The sequence below is a fragment of the Lutra lutra genome, chromosome 4 (genome assembly GCF_902655055.1).
Source record: "Lutra lutra chromosome 4, mLutLut1.2, whole genome shotgun sequence".
NCBI lineage: Eukaryota > Metazoa > Chordata > Mammalia > Carnivora > Mustelidae > Lutra > Lutra lutra.
In genome coordinates, this window is record NC_062281.1 from 20,416,247 (window position 1) to 20,436,992 (window position 20,746).

General features: G+C 38.2%; 1 protein-coding gene across 5 annotated transcripts in view; it reads left to right on the forward strand.

Moving 5' to 3' along the window:
• The window catches only part of TAF2 (TATA-box binding protein associated factor 2), a 99,458-nt gene extending 79,053 nt beyond the window's left edge, over nt 1-20,405 (forward strand). For all 5 annotated transcript variants that reach the window (XM_047726054.1, XM_047726056.1, XM_047726055.1 and 2 more), the window contains 2 exons: nt 8,135-8,257; nt 18,965-20,405. In XM_047726054.1, the coding sequence (XP_047582010.1) occupies nt 8,135-8,257; nt 18,965-19,227 (386 nt within the window). In that variant the 3' untranslated portion in view covers nt 19,228-20,405. The remainder of the gene's footprint in view (nt 1-8,134; nt 8,258-18,964) is intronic.
• The last annotated feature ends 341 nt before the right edge of the window (nt 20,406-20,746 follow it).

Here is a 20,746-nt window from a genome sequence, read left to right on the forward strand (position 1 = left end):
TCTCCCCATGATTTTTTAGCCTTGCAGTTAATTTAATTTTTTTTTCTTTTTCAATTTCTTTTTCTTTTTCTCTTCTTCTGCTGAATTTTTTTTAACTCTTACTGTTTTCTTTTTTTAACGTTTTTTAAATAGTTTATCTAATATATATATTTTTTTCCTCTTTTTATATTTTTCTTTATCGGCTTTCTTTTTTTTAATAGTTCCTTTTTTTTTTTTTTTTCCCTTTCTTTCTGAACTCCTTTTTATCCCCTTTCTCCCCCCTCACAATTCAGGATTTCTTCTGATTTGGCTAAAGCATATTTTCCTGGGGTTGTTGCCACCCTTTTAGTATTTTACTTGCTCCTTCATAAACTCTTATCTGGACAAAATGACAAGGCGGAAAAATTCACAACAAAAAAAAGAACAAGAGGCAGTACCAAAGGCTAGGGACCTAATCAATACAGACATTGGTAATATGTCAGATATAGAGTTCAGAATGATGATTCTCAAGGTTCTAGCCGGGCTTGAAAAAGGCATGGAAGATATTAAAGCAACCCTCTCAGGAGATATAAAAGCCCTTTCTGGAGAAATAAAAGAACTAAAATCTAACCAAGTTGAAATCAAAAAAGCTATTAATGAGGTGCAATCAAAAATGGAGGCTCTCACTGCTAGGATAAATGAGGCAGAAGAAAGAATTAGCGATATAGAAGACCAAATGACAGAGAATAAAGAAGCTGAGCAAAAGAGGGACAAACAGCTACTGGACCACGAGGGGAGAATTCGAGAGATAAGTGACACCATAAGACGAAACAACATTAGAATAATTGGGATTCCAGAAGAAGAGGAAACAGAGAGGGGAGCAGAAGGTATATTGGAGAGAATTATTGGAGAGAATTTCCCCAATATGGCAAAGGGAACAAGCATCAAAATCCAGGAGGTTCAGAGAACCCCCCTCAAGATCAATAAGAATAGGTCCACACCCCGTCACCTAATAGTAAAATTGACAAGTCTTTGTGACAAAGAAAAGATTCTGAAAGCAGCCCGGGAAAAGAAGTCTGTAACGTACAATGGTAAAAATATTAGATTGGCAGCAGACTTATCTACAGAGACCTGGCAGGCCAGAAAGAGCTGGCATGATATATTCAGAGTACTAAATGAGAAAAACATGCAGCCAAGAATACTATATCCAGCTAGGCTATCATTGAAAATAGAAGGAGAGATTAAAAGCTTCCAGGACAAACAAAAACTGAAAGAATTTGCAAATACCAAACCAGGTCTACAGGAAATATTGAAAGGGGTCCTCTAAGCAAAGAGAGAGCCTAAAAGTAGTAGATCAGAAAGAAACAGAGACAATATACAATAACAGTCACCTTACAGGCAATACAATGGCACTAAATTCATATCTCTCAATACTTACCCTGAATGTTAATGGGCTAAATGCCCCAATCAAAAGACACAGGGTATCAGAATGGATAAAAAAACAAAAACCATCTATATGTTGCCTACAAGAAACTCATCTTAAACCCGAAGACACCTCCAGGTTTAAAGTGAGGGGGTGGAAAAGAATTTACCATGCTAATGGACATCAGAAGAAAGCAGGAGTGGCAATCCTTATATCAGATCAATTAGATTTTAAGCCAAAGACTATAATAAGAGATGAGGAAGGACACTATATCATACTCAAAGGAACTGTCCAACAAGAAGATCTAACAATTTTAAATATCTATGCCCCTAACGTGGGAGCAGCCAACTATATAAACCAATTAATAACAAAATCAAAGAAACACATCGACAAGAATACAATAATAGTAGGGGATTTTAACACTCCCCTCACTGAAATGGACAGATCATCCAAGCAAAAGATCAACAAGGAAATCAAGGCCTTAAATGACACACTGGACCAGATGGACATCACAGATATATTCAGAACATTTCATCCCAAAGCAACAGAATACACATTCTTCTCTAGTGCACATGGAACATTCTCCAGAATAGATCACATTCTTGGTCCTAAATCAAGTCTCAACCGGTATCAAAAGATTGGGATCATTCCCTGCATATTTTCAGACCACAATGCTCTAAAGCTAGAACTCAATCACAAGAAGAAATTTGGAAAGAACCCAAATACATGGAGACTAAACAGCATCCTTCTAAAGAATGAATGGGTCAACCAGGAAATTAAAGAAGAATTGAAAAAAATTATGGAAACAAATGATAATGAAAACACAACGGTTCAGAATTTGTGGGACACAACAAAGGCAGTCCTGAGAGGAAAATATATAGCGGTACAGGCCTTTCTCAAGAAACAAGAAAGATCTCAGGTACACAACCTAACCCTACACCTAAAGGAGCTGGAGAAAGAACAAGAAAGAAACCCTAAACCCAGCAGGAGAAGAGAAATCATAAAGATCAGAGCAGAAATCAATGAAATAGAAACCAAAAAAACAATAGAACAAATCAACGAAACTAGGAGCTGGTTCTTTGAAAGAATTAATAAGATTGATAAACCCCTGGCCAGACTTATCAAAAAGAAAAGAGAAAGGACCCAAATAAATAAAATCATGAATGAAAGAGGAGAGATCACAACGAACACCAAAGAAATACAGACAATTATAAGAACATACTATGAGCAACTCTACGCCAACAAATTTGACAATCTGGAAGAAATGGATGCATTCCTAGAGACATATAAACTACCACAACTGAACCAGGAAGAAATAGAAAGCTTGAACAGACCCATAACCAGTAAGGAGATTGAAACAGTCATCAAAAATCTCCAAACAAACAAAAGCCCAGGGCCAGACGGCTTCCCGGGGGAATTCTACCAAACATTTAAAGAAGAACTAATTCCTATTCTCCTGAAACTGTTCCAAAAAATAGAAATAGAAGGAAAACTTCCAAACTCATTTTATGAGGCCAGCATCACCTTGATACCAAAACCAGACAAGGATCCCAACAAAAAAGAGAACTACAGACCAATATCCTTGATGAACACAGATGCAAAAATTCTCGCCAAAATACTAGCCAATAGGATTCAACAGTACATTAAAAGGATTATTCACCACGACCAAGTGGGATTTATTCCAGGGCTGCAAGGCTGGTTCAACATCCGCAAATCAATCAATGTGATACAACACATTAATAAAAGAAAGAACAAGAACCATATGATACTCTCCATAGATGCTGAAAAAGCATTTGACAAAGTACAGCATCCCTTCCTGATCAAAACTCTTCAAAGTGTAGGGATAGACGGCACATACCTCAATATTATCAAAGCCATCTATGAAAAACCCACCGCAAATATCATTCTCAATGGAGAAAAACTGAAAGCTTTTCCGCTAAGGTCAGGAACACGGCAGGGATGTCCGTTATCACCACTGCTATTCAACATAGTACTAGAAGTCCTAGCCTCAGCAATCAGACAACAAAAAGAAATTAAAGGCATCCAAATCGGCAAAGAAGAAGTCAAACTATCACTCTTCGCAGATGATATGATACTATATGTGGAAAACCCAAAAGACTCCACTCCAAAACTGCTTGAACTTGTACAGGAATTCAGTAAAGTGTCAGGATATAAAATCAATGCACAGAAATCAGTTGCATTTCTCTACACCAACAACAAGACAGAAGAAAGAGAAATTAAGGAGTCCATCCCATTTACAATTGCACCCAAAACTATAAGATACCTAGGAATAAACCTAACCAAAGAGACTAAGAATCTATACTCAGAAAACTATAAAGTACTCATGAAAGAAATTGAGGAAGACACAAAGAAATGGAAAAATGTTCCATGCTCCTGGATTGGAAGAATAAATATTGTGAAAATGTCTATGCTACCTAAAGCAATCTACACATTTAATGCAATTCCTATCAAAGTACCATCCATTTTTTTCAAAGAAATGGAACAAATAATCCTAAAATTTATATGGAACCAGAAAAGACCTCGAATAGCCAAAGGAATATTGAAAAAGAAAGCCAAAGTTGGTGGCATCACAATTCCGGACTTCAAGCTCTATTACAAAGCTGTCATCATCAAGACAGCATGGTACTGGCACAAAAACAGACACATAGATCAATGGAACAGAATAGAGAGCCCAGAAATGGACCCTCAACTCTATGGTCAACTCATCTTCGACAAAGCAGGAAAGAATGTCCAATGGAACAGAGACAGCCTCTTCAATAAATGGTGTTGGGAAAATTGGACAGCCACATGCAGAAAAGTGAAATTGGATCATTTCCTTACACCACACACGAAAATAGATTCAAAATGGATGAAGGATCTCAATGTGAGAAAGGAATCCATCAAAATCCTTGAGGAGAACACAGGCAGCAACCTCTTCGACGTCAGTCGCAGCAACATCTTCCTAGGAACATCACCAAAGGCAAGGGAAGCAAGGGCAAAAATGAACTTTTGGGATTTTATCAAGATCAAAAGCTTTTGCACAGCAAAGGAAACAGTGAACAAAACCAAAAGACAACTGACAGAATGGGAGAAGATATTTGCAAATGACATATCAGATAAAGGGCTAGTGTCCAAAATCTATAAAGAACTTAGCAAACTCAACACCCAAAGAACAAATAATCCAATCAAGAAATGGGCAGAGGACATGAACAGACATTTCTGCAAAGAAGACATCCAGATGGCCAACAGACACATGAAAAAGTGCTCCATATCACTCGGCATCAGGGAAATACAAATCAAAACCACCATGAGATATCACCTCACACCAGTCAGAATGGCTAAAATTAACAAGTCAGGAAATGACAGATGCTGGCGAGGATGCGGAGAAAGGGGAACCCTCCTACACTGTTGGTGGGAATGCAAGCTGGTGCAACCACTCTGGAAAACAGCATGGAGGTTCCTCAAAATGTTGAAAATAGAACTACCCTATGACCCTGCAATTGCACTGCTGGGTATTTACCCTAAAGATACAAACTTAGTGATCCGAAGGGGCACATGCACCCGAATGTTTATAGCAGCAATGTCTACAATAGCCAAACTATGGAAAGAACCTAGATGTCCATCTACAGACGAATGGATAAAGAAGATGTGGTATATATACACAATGGAATACTATGCAGCCATCAAAAGAAATGAAATCTTGCCATTTGCGACGACGTGGATGGAACTAGAGGGTATCATGCTTAGTGAAATAAGTCAATCGGAGAAAGACAACTATCATATGATCTCCCTGATATGAGGGAGAGGAGATGCAACATGGGGGGTTGAGGGGGTAGGAGAAGAGTAAATGAAACAAGATGGGATTGGGAGGGAGACAAACCATAAGTGACTCTTAATCTCACAAAACAAACTGAGGGTTGATGGGGGGAGGGGGTTGGGAGAGGGGGTGGGGTTATGGATATTGGGGAGGGTATGTGCTATGGTGAGTGTTGTGAAGTGTGTAAACCTGGCGATTCGCAGACCTGTACCCCTGGGGATAAAAATATATGTTTATAAAGCTGTAAAAAAAAAAAAAAAAAAGAAAGAAAGAAAGAAAGGATGAATACCTAAGTTTTGTAGCAACATGGACGGGACTGGAAGAGATTATGCTGAGTGAAATAAGTCAAGCAGAGAGAGTCAATTATCATATGGTTTCACTTATTTGTGGAGCATAACAAATAGCATGGAGGACAAGGGGAGATGGAGAGGAGAATGGAGTTGAGGGAAATTGGAAGGGGAGGTGAACCATGAGAGACTATGGACTCTGAAAAACGATCTGAGAATTTTGAAGGGGTGGGGGGTGGGAGGTTGGGGGCACCAGGTGGTGGGTATTGTAGAGGGCACAGATTGCATGGAGCACTGGGTGTGGTGCAAAAATATTGAATACTGTTATGCTGAAAAAATAAAAAAAAAATTTAAAAAAAAAAAAAAAAAAATTCATTCAACAATTCTACCAGTAGCTTTAAGGGTCTCCCCACCAACCTTTTTTTTTTTTTTTTTTTTTTTTTTTGTAGTTGACTTAACTTCAAAATCAAATACCGGATCTGTTTTCTTTTTAATAACATAATCATAATTTTAAACTTTGACTGAAGCAATGCCTCCTATAACACAGCTTTCTCTTTTTGCCTGCCTAGAGATTTTTGCATGAATTTCTCAAAAATCATAATCTTTCCTTTTGAAAATAGTACCTGAGCCAGTATTGGGTTGATAGACTATAATGTACCTTATTTTTCTGTGTTGGTAGGTGTTTAGGCCTAGTTTCAAGTATTTTTTTTTATTATAGTAATTCTGCACTGAATATCTTCATACAAAAGCTTTTGTTTCTTTATATTTTTTGGGTAAATTTCCCAAAATATATTATTGGTAGAAAGATTAGTTTTAACTGTATTGTGAGATACTTGCCTTCAGAAGATTTTCACAGTTCTTGATATATTGGGCCGTAATGCTTTTTGAAGAGTAAATACCTAGTTTATGTTATCATCATTTTATAACTTTCAGGGATAAAGCATTGATGTAACTTGCATGTAAGGTATGAAATACAGTAATAAAACAAATACCGGTGAACCTACTCTCCACTCTAACCTGTGTCTTGGGTTCCATGCCAGGGTCATTCCCTCTGTGCCTCTTTCTGGTTCTGTTCACCTGCTTTTGCACTAGAAGTAAAGACAATCTTCAGTTTCCTTTTTTACTTTTTCTTAATCATTCTATTGCTTTTCTTTATAGTATGCCACATAAATACAGGATTTCCTTGCACTTGTTTTTTTAATTTTATGAAAATGGTATGATACCAGTGTGGCTTAACATTTTTCAGTCAACATTATGCTTCTAAAGTCATCCATGTTGATATGTAAGATGGAATTTATTAATTTTCATTTATTTATCCTTTATCATTTTTGTATGCATAGAACTGTTTTGTTACCACTGTAATAACTTAAAAGATACTTGTTAATTAATTACAAATGATAAATCAAGTTTAGTTTACTTTTTTTTTTTAAATAATCTCTAGGCCCAACGTGGGCTTGAACTCAGTGATACCAAGATCAAGAGTCGCATGCTTTATTGACTGAGCCAGCCAGGCACCCTCAAGTTTACTTTATAATGCATTTTTTTATTGGAAATATTAGTATTTTTCTTTTCTTTTTTTTTCTGGGTACTGTTCCTGTTTTCTTTTTATTGGAAAAAAAGGGAGTATTTATTTATACTCCATACTGGTTATCTTTTTATGACCTTTATGTTTGAATGATATTTTTTCTTTTTTCTTCTTGTTTTTCTTCCTTTCTTTGAAACTTGCTATATTTGTGCAAAGGCCTCCTTACCTACCTTGGTTTGCTTTTTATTAAATTTTAGTTTTAAGACATAAATTACTTTTCACTATTTAGTGATCTGAGATTAGCTAGTAGAATTTGAGAACTGACTTCAGGTAGAATATGAGCCTGAGATACATTTGAAAACTGAAAGCTCATGAATTCTTAGACTTTTCTGATTTAAGAGATATAACAACTATTTATCTGTTCAATCCATTTTATAGAGAAGTAAACTTAAGAGAGAAGTATTAGGTCACTTGCCCTAAATGATGTACCCAGGTGTCAGCTGAGGTCTAGACTCATAGCCAGCTCAGGTCTAGACTGACCTTAGAACTTTTCCAAGTGACAAATGAAGGATTTGAGACACGATGACATAATGTCTCACCTGGATTATCTAATTTGTTGATAATTTGGAATCAGAGCCAAGGTCTCCTGATAGCTCCTCCAGTGCTGTCTACATCATGCCATTAAAACATTTCCTGTTTGAAATGTCTTCTGTAACCCCTAGATTATTTTTACCTTTTTGTTGAGTAAATATTACAATAGAATTTATCAGCAAATTTTCAGGGGAGCAAAGAAACTTGACTATATGCAAAATTCCACACATGTAATATAAAATACGGTTTCCACCTCAAATATAGAATCCACTTTATGTATTTAGCAGGCCAGTCACACTTCACTGTCTTTCTTGAGTATGTGTTATTCTTAGACTTAAGCATATAGGAACCATGACAAAGGATTAAAATTAAATGGGATCTTTAGTAGTTAGGAGTGTTCTTTTTATTATTAGAATTCTACTATTGAACTGCTTCTGCTTTTAGGGTTAACTGATAAAAACAGGTCAAACTTTTTTCTTCTTTTAGTAAACCAAGAAATAAATACCTCTTTTCCCTTTTCCTTGGCGTTCTAGGGCTCTCTAAATACCGGCCAGCCAGCTCCCGATCTGCTTTAATACCCCAACACTCATCAGGCTGCGATGGCACACCCACCACAAAACCCCAGTGGAGTATGGAACTTGCACGGAAGGGAACAGGTGAAATTATTATTAGTATTATTATTTTGCTCAAGAACAAAGCTACAAACTTTACAGAGTTTATCAACTTAAAAAAATACATGAAAAATACAGATCTAGGGACTTGCTTTTCTTGCCACACATTGACTTTCTTTTATCTAACATAAAGAATATTTTATTTATTTAGTTTTAAGTAGGCTCTGGACCCAGCTTGGAACCCAGCGTGGGACTTGAACTCACGTCCCTGAGATCAAGACCTAAGCCGAGTTGGACATTAAACCAACTGAGCCACCCAGGCGCCCCTAAGAATATTTTAGACTAGACTTTTTACTATTTGAAAATAGTGCATTCCTATTATATAAAACTTGGAAGTGAGAAAAGAGTTGAAAGGAGAAAAAAAAAATCATCCCTCATTATACCATTTAAAAATACCCATTATTGCTCTTTTTTTGCAGTGATTTTTCTTAGAATATTATAACATTAAAAATGCCAGCGTCAGTAGACACCATCAGATCTGCACCTTTCACATACTTTTGAAAAATGCGAAAGTCATCTACTTATTTCTCCTTTCCTCTCCCCCTGAATATTTTGCAATTGTTCTTCCATAGTCAGTCCTGAAGACTAGATGCCATACTATAAAACTAAGGTGTCCTGTCTTTTCTGTTACTAAATACTAATTGGGTTTAACTTTATGAAAAATAATTCAGTTCAGATGTGTTTCTTACCTGTTCTATTTTACATTGTCTTCCGCTACTATGTTCTTAGTTGCTTACCAAAAAAAAAAAAAGATTGTAATCTAGATAATGAGTAAGCATTCAGTGCTCAAGTTTTGGAGGAACAGGGAGTGAAAACCAGGATACATAAGCAAAATTATTTTTAAAGAATAGTTTTTCCGAAAGTCATTAGTCAGATTTTAAGATTCTAACAGATGGATTTTGCTTACATAAACCATGTTTTTATAATACAAACAAAAGAGTAACTATTTATTGATTTGAGGAGCTGAAGTATCAACTGAGATTAATTCAACCCAAAGCAACATCTCAGAATATTCTGGTATTGAGACCCCAGACGGTTGCTTTCTTATATCTCTCTGTGTGCTGCTCTATGCGTTTACTCAAATAGATTCATACAGAGTTTATTTCAGAAGGAAATCAGCTGGAGACCTTATCCCTTCCTTTGATAAGTGAATTTTGACATTTTTTGGCCTTGGCAATTTTGTATTCTCTTGGTTTTATTTTTGATTTTGGTTAATTTTTGGTTAATTTTGCTTTATTACCATTATACTTATTAAAATTTTACTAAACATGAAAAATTTCCCACATTTTTAATAACATTAGAGCTCAGGGTGTTTCAGACCTCTTGATATAGTTTGAGAGTGATGCTTCTGCCTGTTGCATGAATTCCTATTCCAGAGAAGAATCTGAGTATGTTTGGTTTTTCTTTGTGATGTGGCACACTAACTAACACCTTTTTTTGCCAACTTCTGTGCCTTTGTATCATAGTGTCATATTGCTTTAAAAAACCCATCTTTACTTTTTTGTGGAATCTCACTTTACTAGGTCTTATAGTTCTCATGACATCATGTGGGAAGATTAGGAAGAGGATATGTAGGGCTAATGCTGGGAAATAGGAATGTTAACTTTGGTTGCTAGGACCCTTTTATGACATGAGGCAACACGTATACCAGTATCTTATTTGGACTGATCTGTAAACCTTAATTGTGAATATATTTTTAATGTGTTTTTGTAATTTTCTTTAAATGTGTTTAGGCTATTTGGTACCCTGTGGCCAGTGAGCAAGTCTTAAAGTTCAATAGTGATATTATGAGAATTTAGAAAACCTTCATTTTACAAATGGTAGCGTTCCTGAAGATTATCTGTACATGTATTTATTTTGGAATTTTAAGTGTGGTTTTCCCATAGACACATTGTTACATTTGATAGGTAACTCCCAAACCAGCCTACAAAGTTAAAAATCCCTTTTAACTTACATCATACATGAAGAATAAAAGTGTTAGACTTAGGCACTGTGTGTAACAATGGTTTTGATAGAAGGGGCACTTAGAGCTCCATCTTTTGGGATGTTAGAAGCACAACTTCAGCCCAACTCAAAGTTGGCAGTAAAACAGGAACTTCCTCTCTTCCTGCCTCCCAGAAGGAGCCATGGTGCCTTGCATTGGTAGCTAGTCTGGAGTGGAGGGCTGAGAAGAGAAGGCGTAGAACCAGTTTAAGTAAGGGAAGCAGTGACCTCTCTTCGTTCTCTAGAGGATTCTAGATTAGAGTTCACAAATGACCCTTATTTGGAACCTCCCTCAGCACAACCAACTGAGGGACTTTTTTTTTTTTTTTTTTAAGATTTTATTTGTTTATTTGACAGAGAAAGAGAGAACACAAGCAGGGGGAGTGGGAGAGGGAGAAGCAGGCCTCCTGCAAAGCAGGGAGCCTGACGCGGGCCTGATCCCAGGACCCTGGGACCATGACCCGACCTAAAGGCAGAGACCTAATGACTGAGCCACCCAGACGCCCCCAACTGGGGCATCTTTTACTTGGTCTATAGAAGTCTTGTAAAAATTTTTGAAGTGGTTGACTAAAAAGAGATTACACATAAAAATCTGGATTTCTAGCTTCTCTCGGAAAAGGGTTAACTGAGAGGTCCTCTTAGGCTGGCATGTGCCTTCCATTTTGTGTTGTGCTTGGAATAGTGCTTACTCATTTATGCTGTCTCCCTCAGTCCAAGGCTTTTGAGACTGGGCGCCCTGCTTCTCTGGGATGAATTCTGAGATGGCTCTCTTAGAGCCAACAAACCAATGATAATTGAGAACTGGCATGTGTTGCAGATGTCATCTCGTAGCGGGGGGATTGAAAACGAATGGGGCTGTAGGTAAAATAAAGAAGAGGTGGAAACTTTTAAGTGGTGGAGAGGTCATAGTTTCCGGTTTGGTTTTTTTTTCCCTCCAGTTTTCTCATTTCTTGCTTATGATAGAAGAATATTTTAGGGATGATATGTGTGACAGGTTAAGCCATTTGGGAGTAAGAAAAGAGAAGTGGCAGGGATATTTTCCTTCCTTCCTTTACTATCACCTCCCCCCAACCCCAGCCAGCCACTCCCTAAGGCAAGGAACGGAGGCCTTATAGCCTCCCAAGTTTTCTCCACCACTGCAGCTGCGATGCCCCACGCAGCCCGTCTATCTTCCAAGTTGCTGGGAGGCTTGTGGTGATGAAGCACAGAGGAGTGACAGGCACAGGGGCAGAGGGAAATCCCTAGTGGTTTCTGTGGGGAAGAAAGGAAGAAGAGTTCCTGTAGTTTTGCCTAGCTAGGACTCCTGTGTTGTGTAACACCTAGCATAAGTCAGAAAAGCACTTTTCTAGTGCATGAACTCTTTCCCACAAAAAAGATACATATATATCTTGAGAGTACTGGTTCTTTCTTTTGAAACTCTAATATGAAAAACAGACTTTGGGTTTTTTAACTTAAATTTTAAAATTTACTCACTTTATTTTTTACAGTGATCTAAAGAATCCAAAGACTAGACTTCATACTTTTCCTAATAAAAACTGCAGGTTTTGTGTTAAGTTTAAACATATATCTAATGTGAATGAATTTAAGAGAATTAGCAGGTTACTGACTCTTATTAACACTTTAATCAGATGGGCTGAGAAGCTTCTACATTAGTCCTATATTAAGTACTGCCTTGGTTTATTTTGCATTTGTTAAATTGACTGCAGCTAAAATCCTTATCCATAGTGCATTTTACTAGAGCTCTAGGAAAGATTTAATGTTGGGTAAAACAATAAAACAGAGCATTGGTGGGCACCTAGGTGACTTAGTCGTTAAGTGTCTGCCTTTGGCTCAGGTCATAAGGCCAGGGTCCTGGGACAAAGCCCCACATTGGGCTCCCCACTCAGCAGGAAGCCTGCTTCTCCCTCCTCCACTCCCCCTGCTTGTTGTGTTCCCTTTCTCGCTGTCTCTCTCTGTCAGATAAGTTAAAAAAAAAAAAAGAAAGTTGATTAAAGTGAGATTGTTATAAAAAAAGAGCATATGTTTTTTCTTTTCGTATAACATGAAATAGGAAAATATATTCTGAATTATATATATCCTTTTTTGATATATGTGCTATCTATCATAGAGACATATCTTTCAGGTCACTGAAAGGACTTTCTTAAGCTTAAAATGAGTGCTGCCTCACCTTGGGTGGGCCTCAAGTTCCCAGGAATCTGATAAACCCCTGAAATGATAGTGTGAAATTATGTTTGTAAATGTGTCTTAGGGATGGTAATATATGCATTTTTCTCAGTAGAGATTCTAAACATGACCTCATGCTAATGGGAAAGTCAACTCCTATGTGTCCCAAATCCAACTGTTAATACAGTTCCACATGGGAAGGAATTTGTACTTTCTTATCACCTTGGCTTTGACCTGGTAAAATTATCCAGGAAAGAGAGATTAGGCAAACAAAGAAAAAAATATATTTCGTCGGGGGTCCTGGTTGGCTCAGTCGGTGGGTCTGACTCTTGATTTCACCTCAGGTCATGATCTCAGGGTTATGAGGTTGAGCCCTGCCTTGTTGTCAGGCTCAGCGGAGAGTCTAGCTTGAACTTCTCTCTCTCCTTCCCTCTGCCCCACCTCCCCCCACCCTGCACACATACATGTTTTCTCTCTCAAATAATCTCAGTATATAGAAATATATATTGTCTATAATAAGTGAAAACTTTAAGAGCTAAGGGGTGGTGGTGGTGATGGAGTAACATTAGGTTTTATCAGATGTTCTGCTGTTATAGACACTATTCCAGCGAATATTTTTGTGTATGTGTCTTTGAACATATGCATGAGCACATTTGTTGTGGGATAGATTTCTAGAAGTGAATGTTCTAAAGCACACAATATGGGCATTTAGCATTTTCATGGATAGTACTGAACTGCCTTAACTTCTCCTTTTTAAAAGACACTTTATTATGGGGCGCCTGGGTGGCTCAGTGGGTTAAGCTTCTGCCTTCTGCTCAGGTCATGATCCCAGGGTCCTGGAATCAAGCCCCGAGTCGGGATCTCTGCTCAGCGGGAAGTCTGCTTCCCCCGCCCCCTGTCCCCGCCAGCCTCTGCCTACTTGTGATCTCTGTCAAATAAATAAATTAAATTAAAAAAAAAAAACTTTATTATGGAAAACTGTGAAGGCATCAAACTAGTGTAATGAACCCCATCTATCTATTACTCAGCTTCTACAGTGATCAGCTCATGTCAGTCTTGTGTGGTCTATATCCTTACCCATTTCCACTCTCATAAAACAGATCCCACATATCATCACTTTATTCATGAACAGCTTAGTATAGATCTCTAAAAGTTGAGGACTTTAAAGTCATAACCACAGTAACATTCTTATACTTTAAAAAATTAATTTTATCATACTTTTAAATATCCAGTCATTGTATAAGTTTCAGTTGACTTACGCCATTATTCTGATATTTATTTTTAACACTTTATTTTTTGAATCATTATCCACATGTCTTCACATTGCAGTTGGCTATGTCCTTTACATTGTTTTAATGTTCAAGTTTACCTTTTTCTCTCTTTTCTTCCCTTCTATAATTGTAATTGTTAAAGAAACGAGGGTTTGATTGTAGTTTTCAAGTCTGTGTTTTGGTAATTCTATACCATGGTATAATTAACGTGTTAGAGTCCTCTTTATTTCCTGTAAATTTGTAGTTGGATATAGAAGCTTAATTGTATTCAGGTTTATAGATGGCGTCATGTTCTTCCATCTGGTAACATCTGATGTCTGGTTGACTTTTTTTTTTTTAAATAGTGGAAGTTAGATTTTATTTATTTTTACATATTTTTAATTTTTTAACTTAAATTCAATTAATTAACATATAATGTATTATTAGTTTCAGATGTGGAGTTCAGTGATTCATCATTCTTATATAACATCCAGTACTCATTCCATCATGTGCCCTCCTTAATGCCCATCCCCCAGTTAACCCGTCCCTCCACCCATCTCCCCTCCAGCAATCCTCAGTTGATTTCCTGTGATTAAGAATTGATTCTTTTATGAGGTTAGCCACTAAGATGTTTAAGGCCTAGATATTTTAGCCCTATATTAAGGGTTCACTACGGGTTGCAAGATGCTGATATTCTTCTTCTTCTTTTTTTTTTTTTAAGACTTTATTAATTTATTTAGAGAGAGTGTGTGCATGTGCAAGCAGGGAGAGGGACAAAGGAAGAGAGAGAATCTAGAGCACACTCCCTGCTGATCATGGGACCTGATGCAGGGCTCAGTCTCACGACTCTGAGATCATGACCTGAGCCAAAATCAAGAGAGTCAGACACTCAATGGACTGAGCCACCCGGGCGCCTCGCAAGATGGTGCTATTCTCATTCATCTTTCCACTTTTATAAACTGGTTTATTTTTGTAAAGCTGAAGCTCCCCTCATCTATTATTACCCAGTGGTATCGATTGTACAGAGGGAGAAAGGTAATGGCTTCTCTTTTTATTTAATAATTTCCCGAATAAGAAGTTGGTTAACTAACATCCTCCAGTGGTGAGCTAATTAATTCCAGTCCCTTAGTTATTGTTCTTATCATTATTCAAATTTTCTAATCTTTGGACAGTTAAAACTCTTTGAAGTTGACTCTTGGGTCTATTGAGAAGAATGTTAACTTCCTTGCCATTATACCAGATATTTCAGGTTCATTTTGTAAATACTCTGCCCAGTCCAAAATTAGTCATTTGTCCTGGGAACCCTGGTTCCTAACACCTTTATCTGTGGATCAAGTTAATCCATTGTCTTATTAATAGACTAAATACAAATCAAGAGACATGCAAGATTTACAATCAATGTATCTTTTTTTTTTTTTTTAAAGATTTTATTTATTTGACAGAGAGACACAGCAAGAGAGGGAGTACAAGCAGGGGGAGTGGGAGAGGGAGAAGCAGGCTTCCCACCAAGCAGGGAGCCCGATATGGGACTCAATCCCAGGACGCTGGGATCCTGACGGGAGCCGAAGGCAGACGGTTAATGACTGAGCCACCCAGGCGCCCCTCAGTGTATCTTTGATACTGAGTATAAGGCCATTAGACAAGAGATTGGACTTTGAAGTGATTATAAGTATTCCTTGGAAAAGAATATACCCAAGTACGCTCGGTTGTCTCTTTGGCAGTTGCCTCTGCTAGGAAGTACAGTTTCCAACGTAATTGCTGGTTTTTCTGCAATCCAAGTAGCTTGGCGGGTGTTTAGGATGATGAAACTTCTCTCAGCGCAGAGGAGGACCTCAGACTCTTAATAGTGCAGACAGCCGATCGGAACCCTCATAATCTGTTGTTTTAGACTGACTAAATTATGAGGTAGGATCTGAAGGGATTGGTTCATGAGACTTTAAAGTCTCTTACCACTTTTTCTTATCACCTCACTCTGTATCCTGTTAGGTATGGACTTATTTTCTCATATTTTGGAAACCTACTCGTGTAATTTATTTAAAATCTAAATTAAAATCTTACTTTTGGTGGCATATTTGGCTGATATCTCTCAAAATTTTTCTGAATACTCTCTTGGTTACCAGTTATTGCAAAAGATACAGATCTCTAAACTTGCTCTGTATGTAAATAATCTCTGTAATTAGCTCATGCATCATTACTAGTGATGTCTTTACCAAAGTATCACGAATATAAAGCTATAATTTTGTAGTAGTAAAACATGAATCCATGAGGACAAGAATCTCGATTTATTCATTTGTCCTGAAATGTTGGCACAGTGCCCAACACAAAAGAAGTATAGTAGTCTGTCAGTACTTGTGAATGAATGGTCTTTAATAGTTTCTGTGCTTTATCCCTCTCGTTGCAAAATTAGTGACCTTCACATTTCATTTTGTTGGATTAAGTTCACCGGACATCCTCTCTAAAAGAACCACAGCTACTAGATATTTCTGTTGTATGAATTCATTTGTTTAGCAAGCTTTGGCAGGGATGGGGAGGTGAAATGGAGGGGTGCTAGACGCCGGGTGACACACTGGGAGACAAGGATGAAAGACCTGCCTGTTCTCAAGATGCTGGAAGTGGAATGAAAGAGACCCACCAAGGAAAAGCTGGGCAGCCAGCCGCCTGCACAGCAGTGCGGGAGGAGGGTGGGGGTGTGGGGGAGGGGCGGGTGAGGAGTAGGGGTGGGGGAGGGAAGCCTGCAGGCTGGAGGCAGGTTTAGACCTGCCTGTGCTGCCTTGGACAAGTCACTTGAGTTCTCTGTGCTAGAATTTCCTTTCTGTGTTGTGTTGTGGGAATATGAAAGAACGAATTCTATTTGGGCAGTTGGGGGGACACTTTTTAAAGAAATGACATTTGAGTTGTTTTAAATCATTAAAGAGCATGAAGTTTTGGCTTTTTTTTTAATCCCTCTTGTCTGCGTTAGGTTACCATTTAAACATTACTTCCTTGCAGAAGTTTGCCTCTGATCCGCACACAACTAATTTAACTTTCCTGTTGTGCTACTGGTTCACTCTCTGTTTTATCTTTTTATTACTTGGTTGTACCTACCCACTTTCTTGTCAGCTCATTCGTAAATGGCAGGAGGACTGAGATCTGTTCAGTTTATCATTATTTTCCCCAATTCCCCGTATAGTTCCTGTTACTTGTTAAGGGAATCTGTGGGTCATACAAATAAGGGAAGGGCGTTTCAAGCATAGGAAGCAGCATTTACAAATTCACGGTTAACGAAGGGCTACTCTCAAGTGCATGGAAAGTGACAGGGGAACATAAGGCTGGAATGGTGGGTTCAGGACAGATTGTAAGTGGTCAGTAAAATTGGTGCTGAGACTGATTTTTAAGAAACTTATGTGGTGATGTCTGGCTTTTTTTTTTTTTTTAATATTTTATTTATTTATTTGACACAGAGAGAGAGAGAGATCACAAGTAGGCAGAGAGGCAGGCAGAGAGAGGGGGGGAAGCAGGCTCCCTGCGGAGCAGAGAGCCCGACGTGGGGCTCGATCCCAGGACCCCGAGACCATGACCTGAGCCAAAGGCAGCGGCTCAACCCACTGAGCCACCCAGGCGCCCCGGTGATGTCTGTTTTGATAAGATCCATGGTTTGGGGCTAGTTTGGATCAAAATTAGTGCTGAGAATTTACTTTAAAAGTCCATTTCAGTGAAAAGCTTGGTTTTTTAGCTAGTTTGGATAAAAACCTATATTTTCAGAAACTGTTGTGTTTAAGTCCAAGGAGTTTGGCTTTTATTCTGTTAGTAGAACCAGCTGAGTGGTTCTTTTTGTTGTTGTTGATTTTAAAATCAGCTGAGTTTTTGAGCAGGTAATTATGGATAGCTTTGTGTTTAGGAAGGTCATTACACAACAGGGTCTTCCAGCTTAAACAGTATTAACATTTTGGGCCTGAGAGTTTGTTGTTGTAGGAGCTGTCCTGTGCGTGATGTGATGTCCTGTGCATCCCTAGGCTCTACCCACTGGAGGCCCATATCACTTCCACCCCCAGTCCTGCCTCAGGTGTGAACACAGTGTCTTCAGATACTGCCGACTAACACCTGTGGGGCGAAATCAGCTTCGGTGCAGCTGTGCAAAATACAGGTTTGAGTGTAATACACTTTAGGCAGAGGAACCAGATCACAGGGGACTGGGGCGGTCATCCAGATGAGGCAAGGTGGTTTGAATTCATATGGTTACAGACAGCGTAGGGGCAGGCGAATGGCGTATTTGTACGTGAAAGCCAACGAGATTCGGTGACCACCCGGATTGAGAAAGGCCAGTGTCCGAGATGATCCTTGGGCCTGCCTTAGCTGGCTGCCCGTACAGCAGTGCCTTCAGTCCAGAGTCGTATGGAGAGAAGTCTTCCTCGGGATTGCAGCAGATCAGGAAGCGAGAAGTTGTACACTAGAGTCTACGAACTCCTGCTGTAGATTCTTGGACTGATAGAATACTAAAGGAAAAGAACTTTCCAAAACATTTGATTATTTTTTTTTTTAGGTGAGGTAAAAAGAAAGAAGATGCATGCTGAAAGTTAACAGCAGAATCAGTTCAAGAGCATAGGTCTCCCTGTCTCTCATCTTTCTCTCTTCCTTCCTTTGTTTCTTTTGTGTGTGTGTGTGTGACATGACTCTTGTCTTTTTAAGTAGAGATGTTCCTTTTATACACTAACTGCCTTTTCTGGTTTTCTTAAGTGCGCTAAACCTACTTAAAGAGTTCACTTTTGCCTATCCATTCCCAAGAACTTACCTTCAGGAACTTAAACAAATGTAATTTTTGCTGCACTGTTATCTGTAACTAGCGTAACATGTTTCCGTTGTGTATGTAAGTGGGTCTTCAGGTGGCAGAAGTAAAGTACTGCCATTTCCCACCCAGTACCTTAGGCTCGAGCTGTAGTTAAACAGGCTACAGTTGAAGGATGAATGTGGGTCTTAACTTATAACACAAACATGTAATCATTCTTATCGTTTCATAGTACTTTAAAACATAAGTGCTAACTTTTAAAATATGGTTTGGTAACACACTGGTGTATATCGTAATTGGTATAAACTGTAAGGAATTGAAATATTCTGTGTCCTGGCCACAATGCTGAAAGCTTCTCTATGTGTGACTGACCAGATATCTTCTTCAGCTACTTCTCCCATTCCTAATAATTCTCACGGATGTGGTAAGCACTTGGGAGACCCTCTTTTCTGTACTGTCCGCCAGCTCTCTCTTACTTTCATTTCACTTCCCTTGTTATCAACGGGATTCATTTGGGTGTCTTTAATCTTGAAGGGAAGGAACAGTCACCTCTGGAGATGGCTATGCACCCAGTGGCAGCAGCTCCGCTCTCAGTGTTTACTAAGGAGACTGCGTCCTCCAAACACAGCGACCACCACCACCACCATCACCACGAGCACAAGAAGAAGAAGAAGAAGCACAAACATAAGCACAAGCACAAGCATAAGCATGAGAGTAAAGAGAAGGACAAAGAACCTTTCACTTTCTCCAGCCCGGCCAGCGGCAGGTCTGTCCGTTCTCCTTCTCTTTCAGACTGAGAGGGGGACAAAGGGCACTTTGCCTCCGTGTCCTGAAGAATATATGTAACTAAAGCTTTGTTCTCTGTAAAGAATGATAAAAGGAAACAGACAAAAAAATAGTTGCCTTTCTCATAGAAATTCAGAATCTATGTAAGTTCTAAACATTTGACTTATGTTATTTATGCAGTTGAGATCTAATTAGAAGAATGTTTTATAGTTCTGAATCAACCATTTCCTCCTTAGACCACACACACATGCACACGCACTCACACCAAACTTCGTAAAGGCCCTCATATCCACTGGCAGTTCCCATTCACATCATGGTCTTCATGTGTACTGCCAAAATCAATTATGTTTTAAAGTCTTTGATGGATGTTATGGGGCAAAGTGATGTTTTAAACAAGCTACTGCCAGATCTGTGGTGAAACCACTATTTCCAGTGAAATCTTGTATGACACTATTGGGAACTACTGAGAAAGACTGAGGCTTTTCCATAGGAATCTTCTGTATTACATGGTATTTTTTGTGTTAACCATAGAGGCTAAACATCAGAATTTGTGAACAAGATTACATGATATTTTCTTTTGCCCTAAAACACTGAAATTTTTAGAAGCAGCTCTTTTTAAAAAAAATTTTTTTTGGATAGCATTTTTGATAGTGCTTTTGGGGATTATGATGTTGGAATTTAATAGAACTCTCAAAGCCACAGTTCTCAAATCAAGATGTTTAAATTTTAAGTTCTTTTTTCATTAAGTATAAGTGAATATGTTCATATATAGAATATATTTGTTAAATGTGGACAGTTTACACACCCGACACATTATCTAAAATTATTTCTATATAACACAAAGTCCAATACCTTAAAAAGGTGTTTATATGGTGTTTACTAACTCAGAGATAGACAAGTCAGCCCTCATGTAAGTATACCAGAAACATGTAAAAATATATGAAATATTTTGGTTTCATACTTAAATAGTTTGTGTGTTTTTATTTCTGAATTTACCATGTGCTTTATTGTTTGTTTATTTAAAATGTTTTCCATACCTGTTCTATTTTTATCATTTCTCTTACCATTAGCTTGACAAAGTATTTCTTCTGGAATAGATGTCTCAAAGGGATCCAGTAATATTGGACTTTTAAGTAAATATACTTTTAGTTGTGTTTAACTTGTTTAATAAATAACTTTTTAAATTGTCCATTCTGCCTTTGTGTCTTTTTATATCTTTGTTACCCTTTTCTTTGTGTATGTATATCACATACCTGTCCACAAAGCTGTCTGCAGGCTTTGTGGACGGCAGGATCTGAGCTGGTCTTGCTAGGGAGAATGATTTCAGTAGAGATGGGGAAAGTTCTCTCAGTAAAAGAAACGGTGTTTTTTCAAAAGTATGGAGGAAAGTAAGGGGATGTTCAAGAGTTGAAAAGAGTGCAGTTGACTTGGTGGTGAAGGGCCTGAATGGCAGTTATTTCAAGATTCCAATTAATTTAGTGTTGGCCCGCTGAAATTATTTTTGGAAAGTGGAACATTTTGTCACGGTGT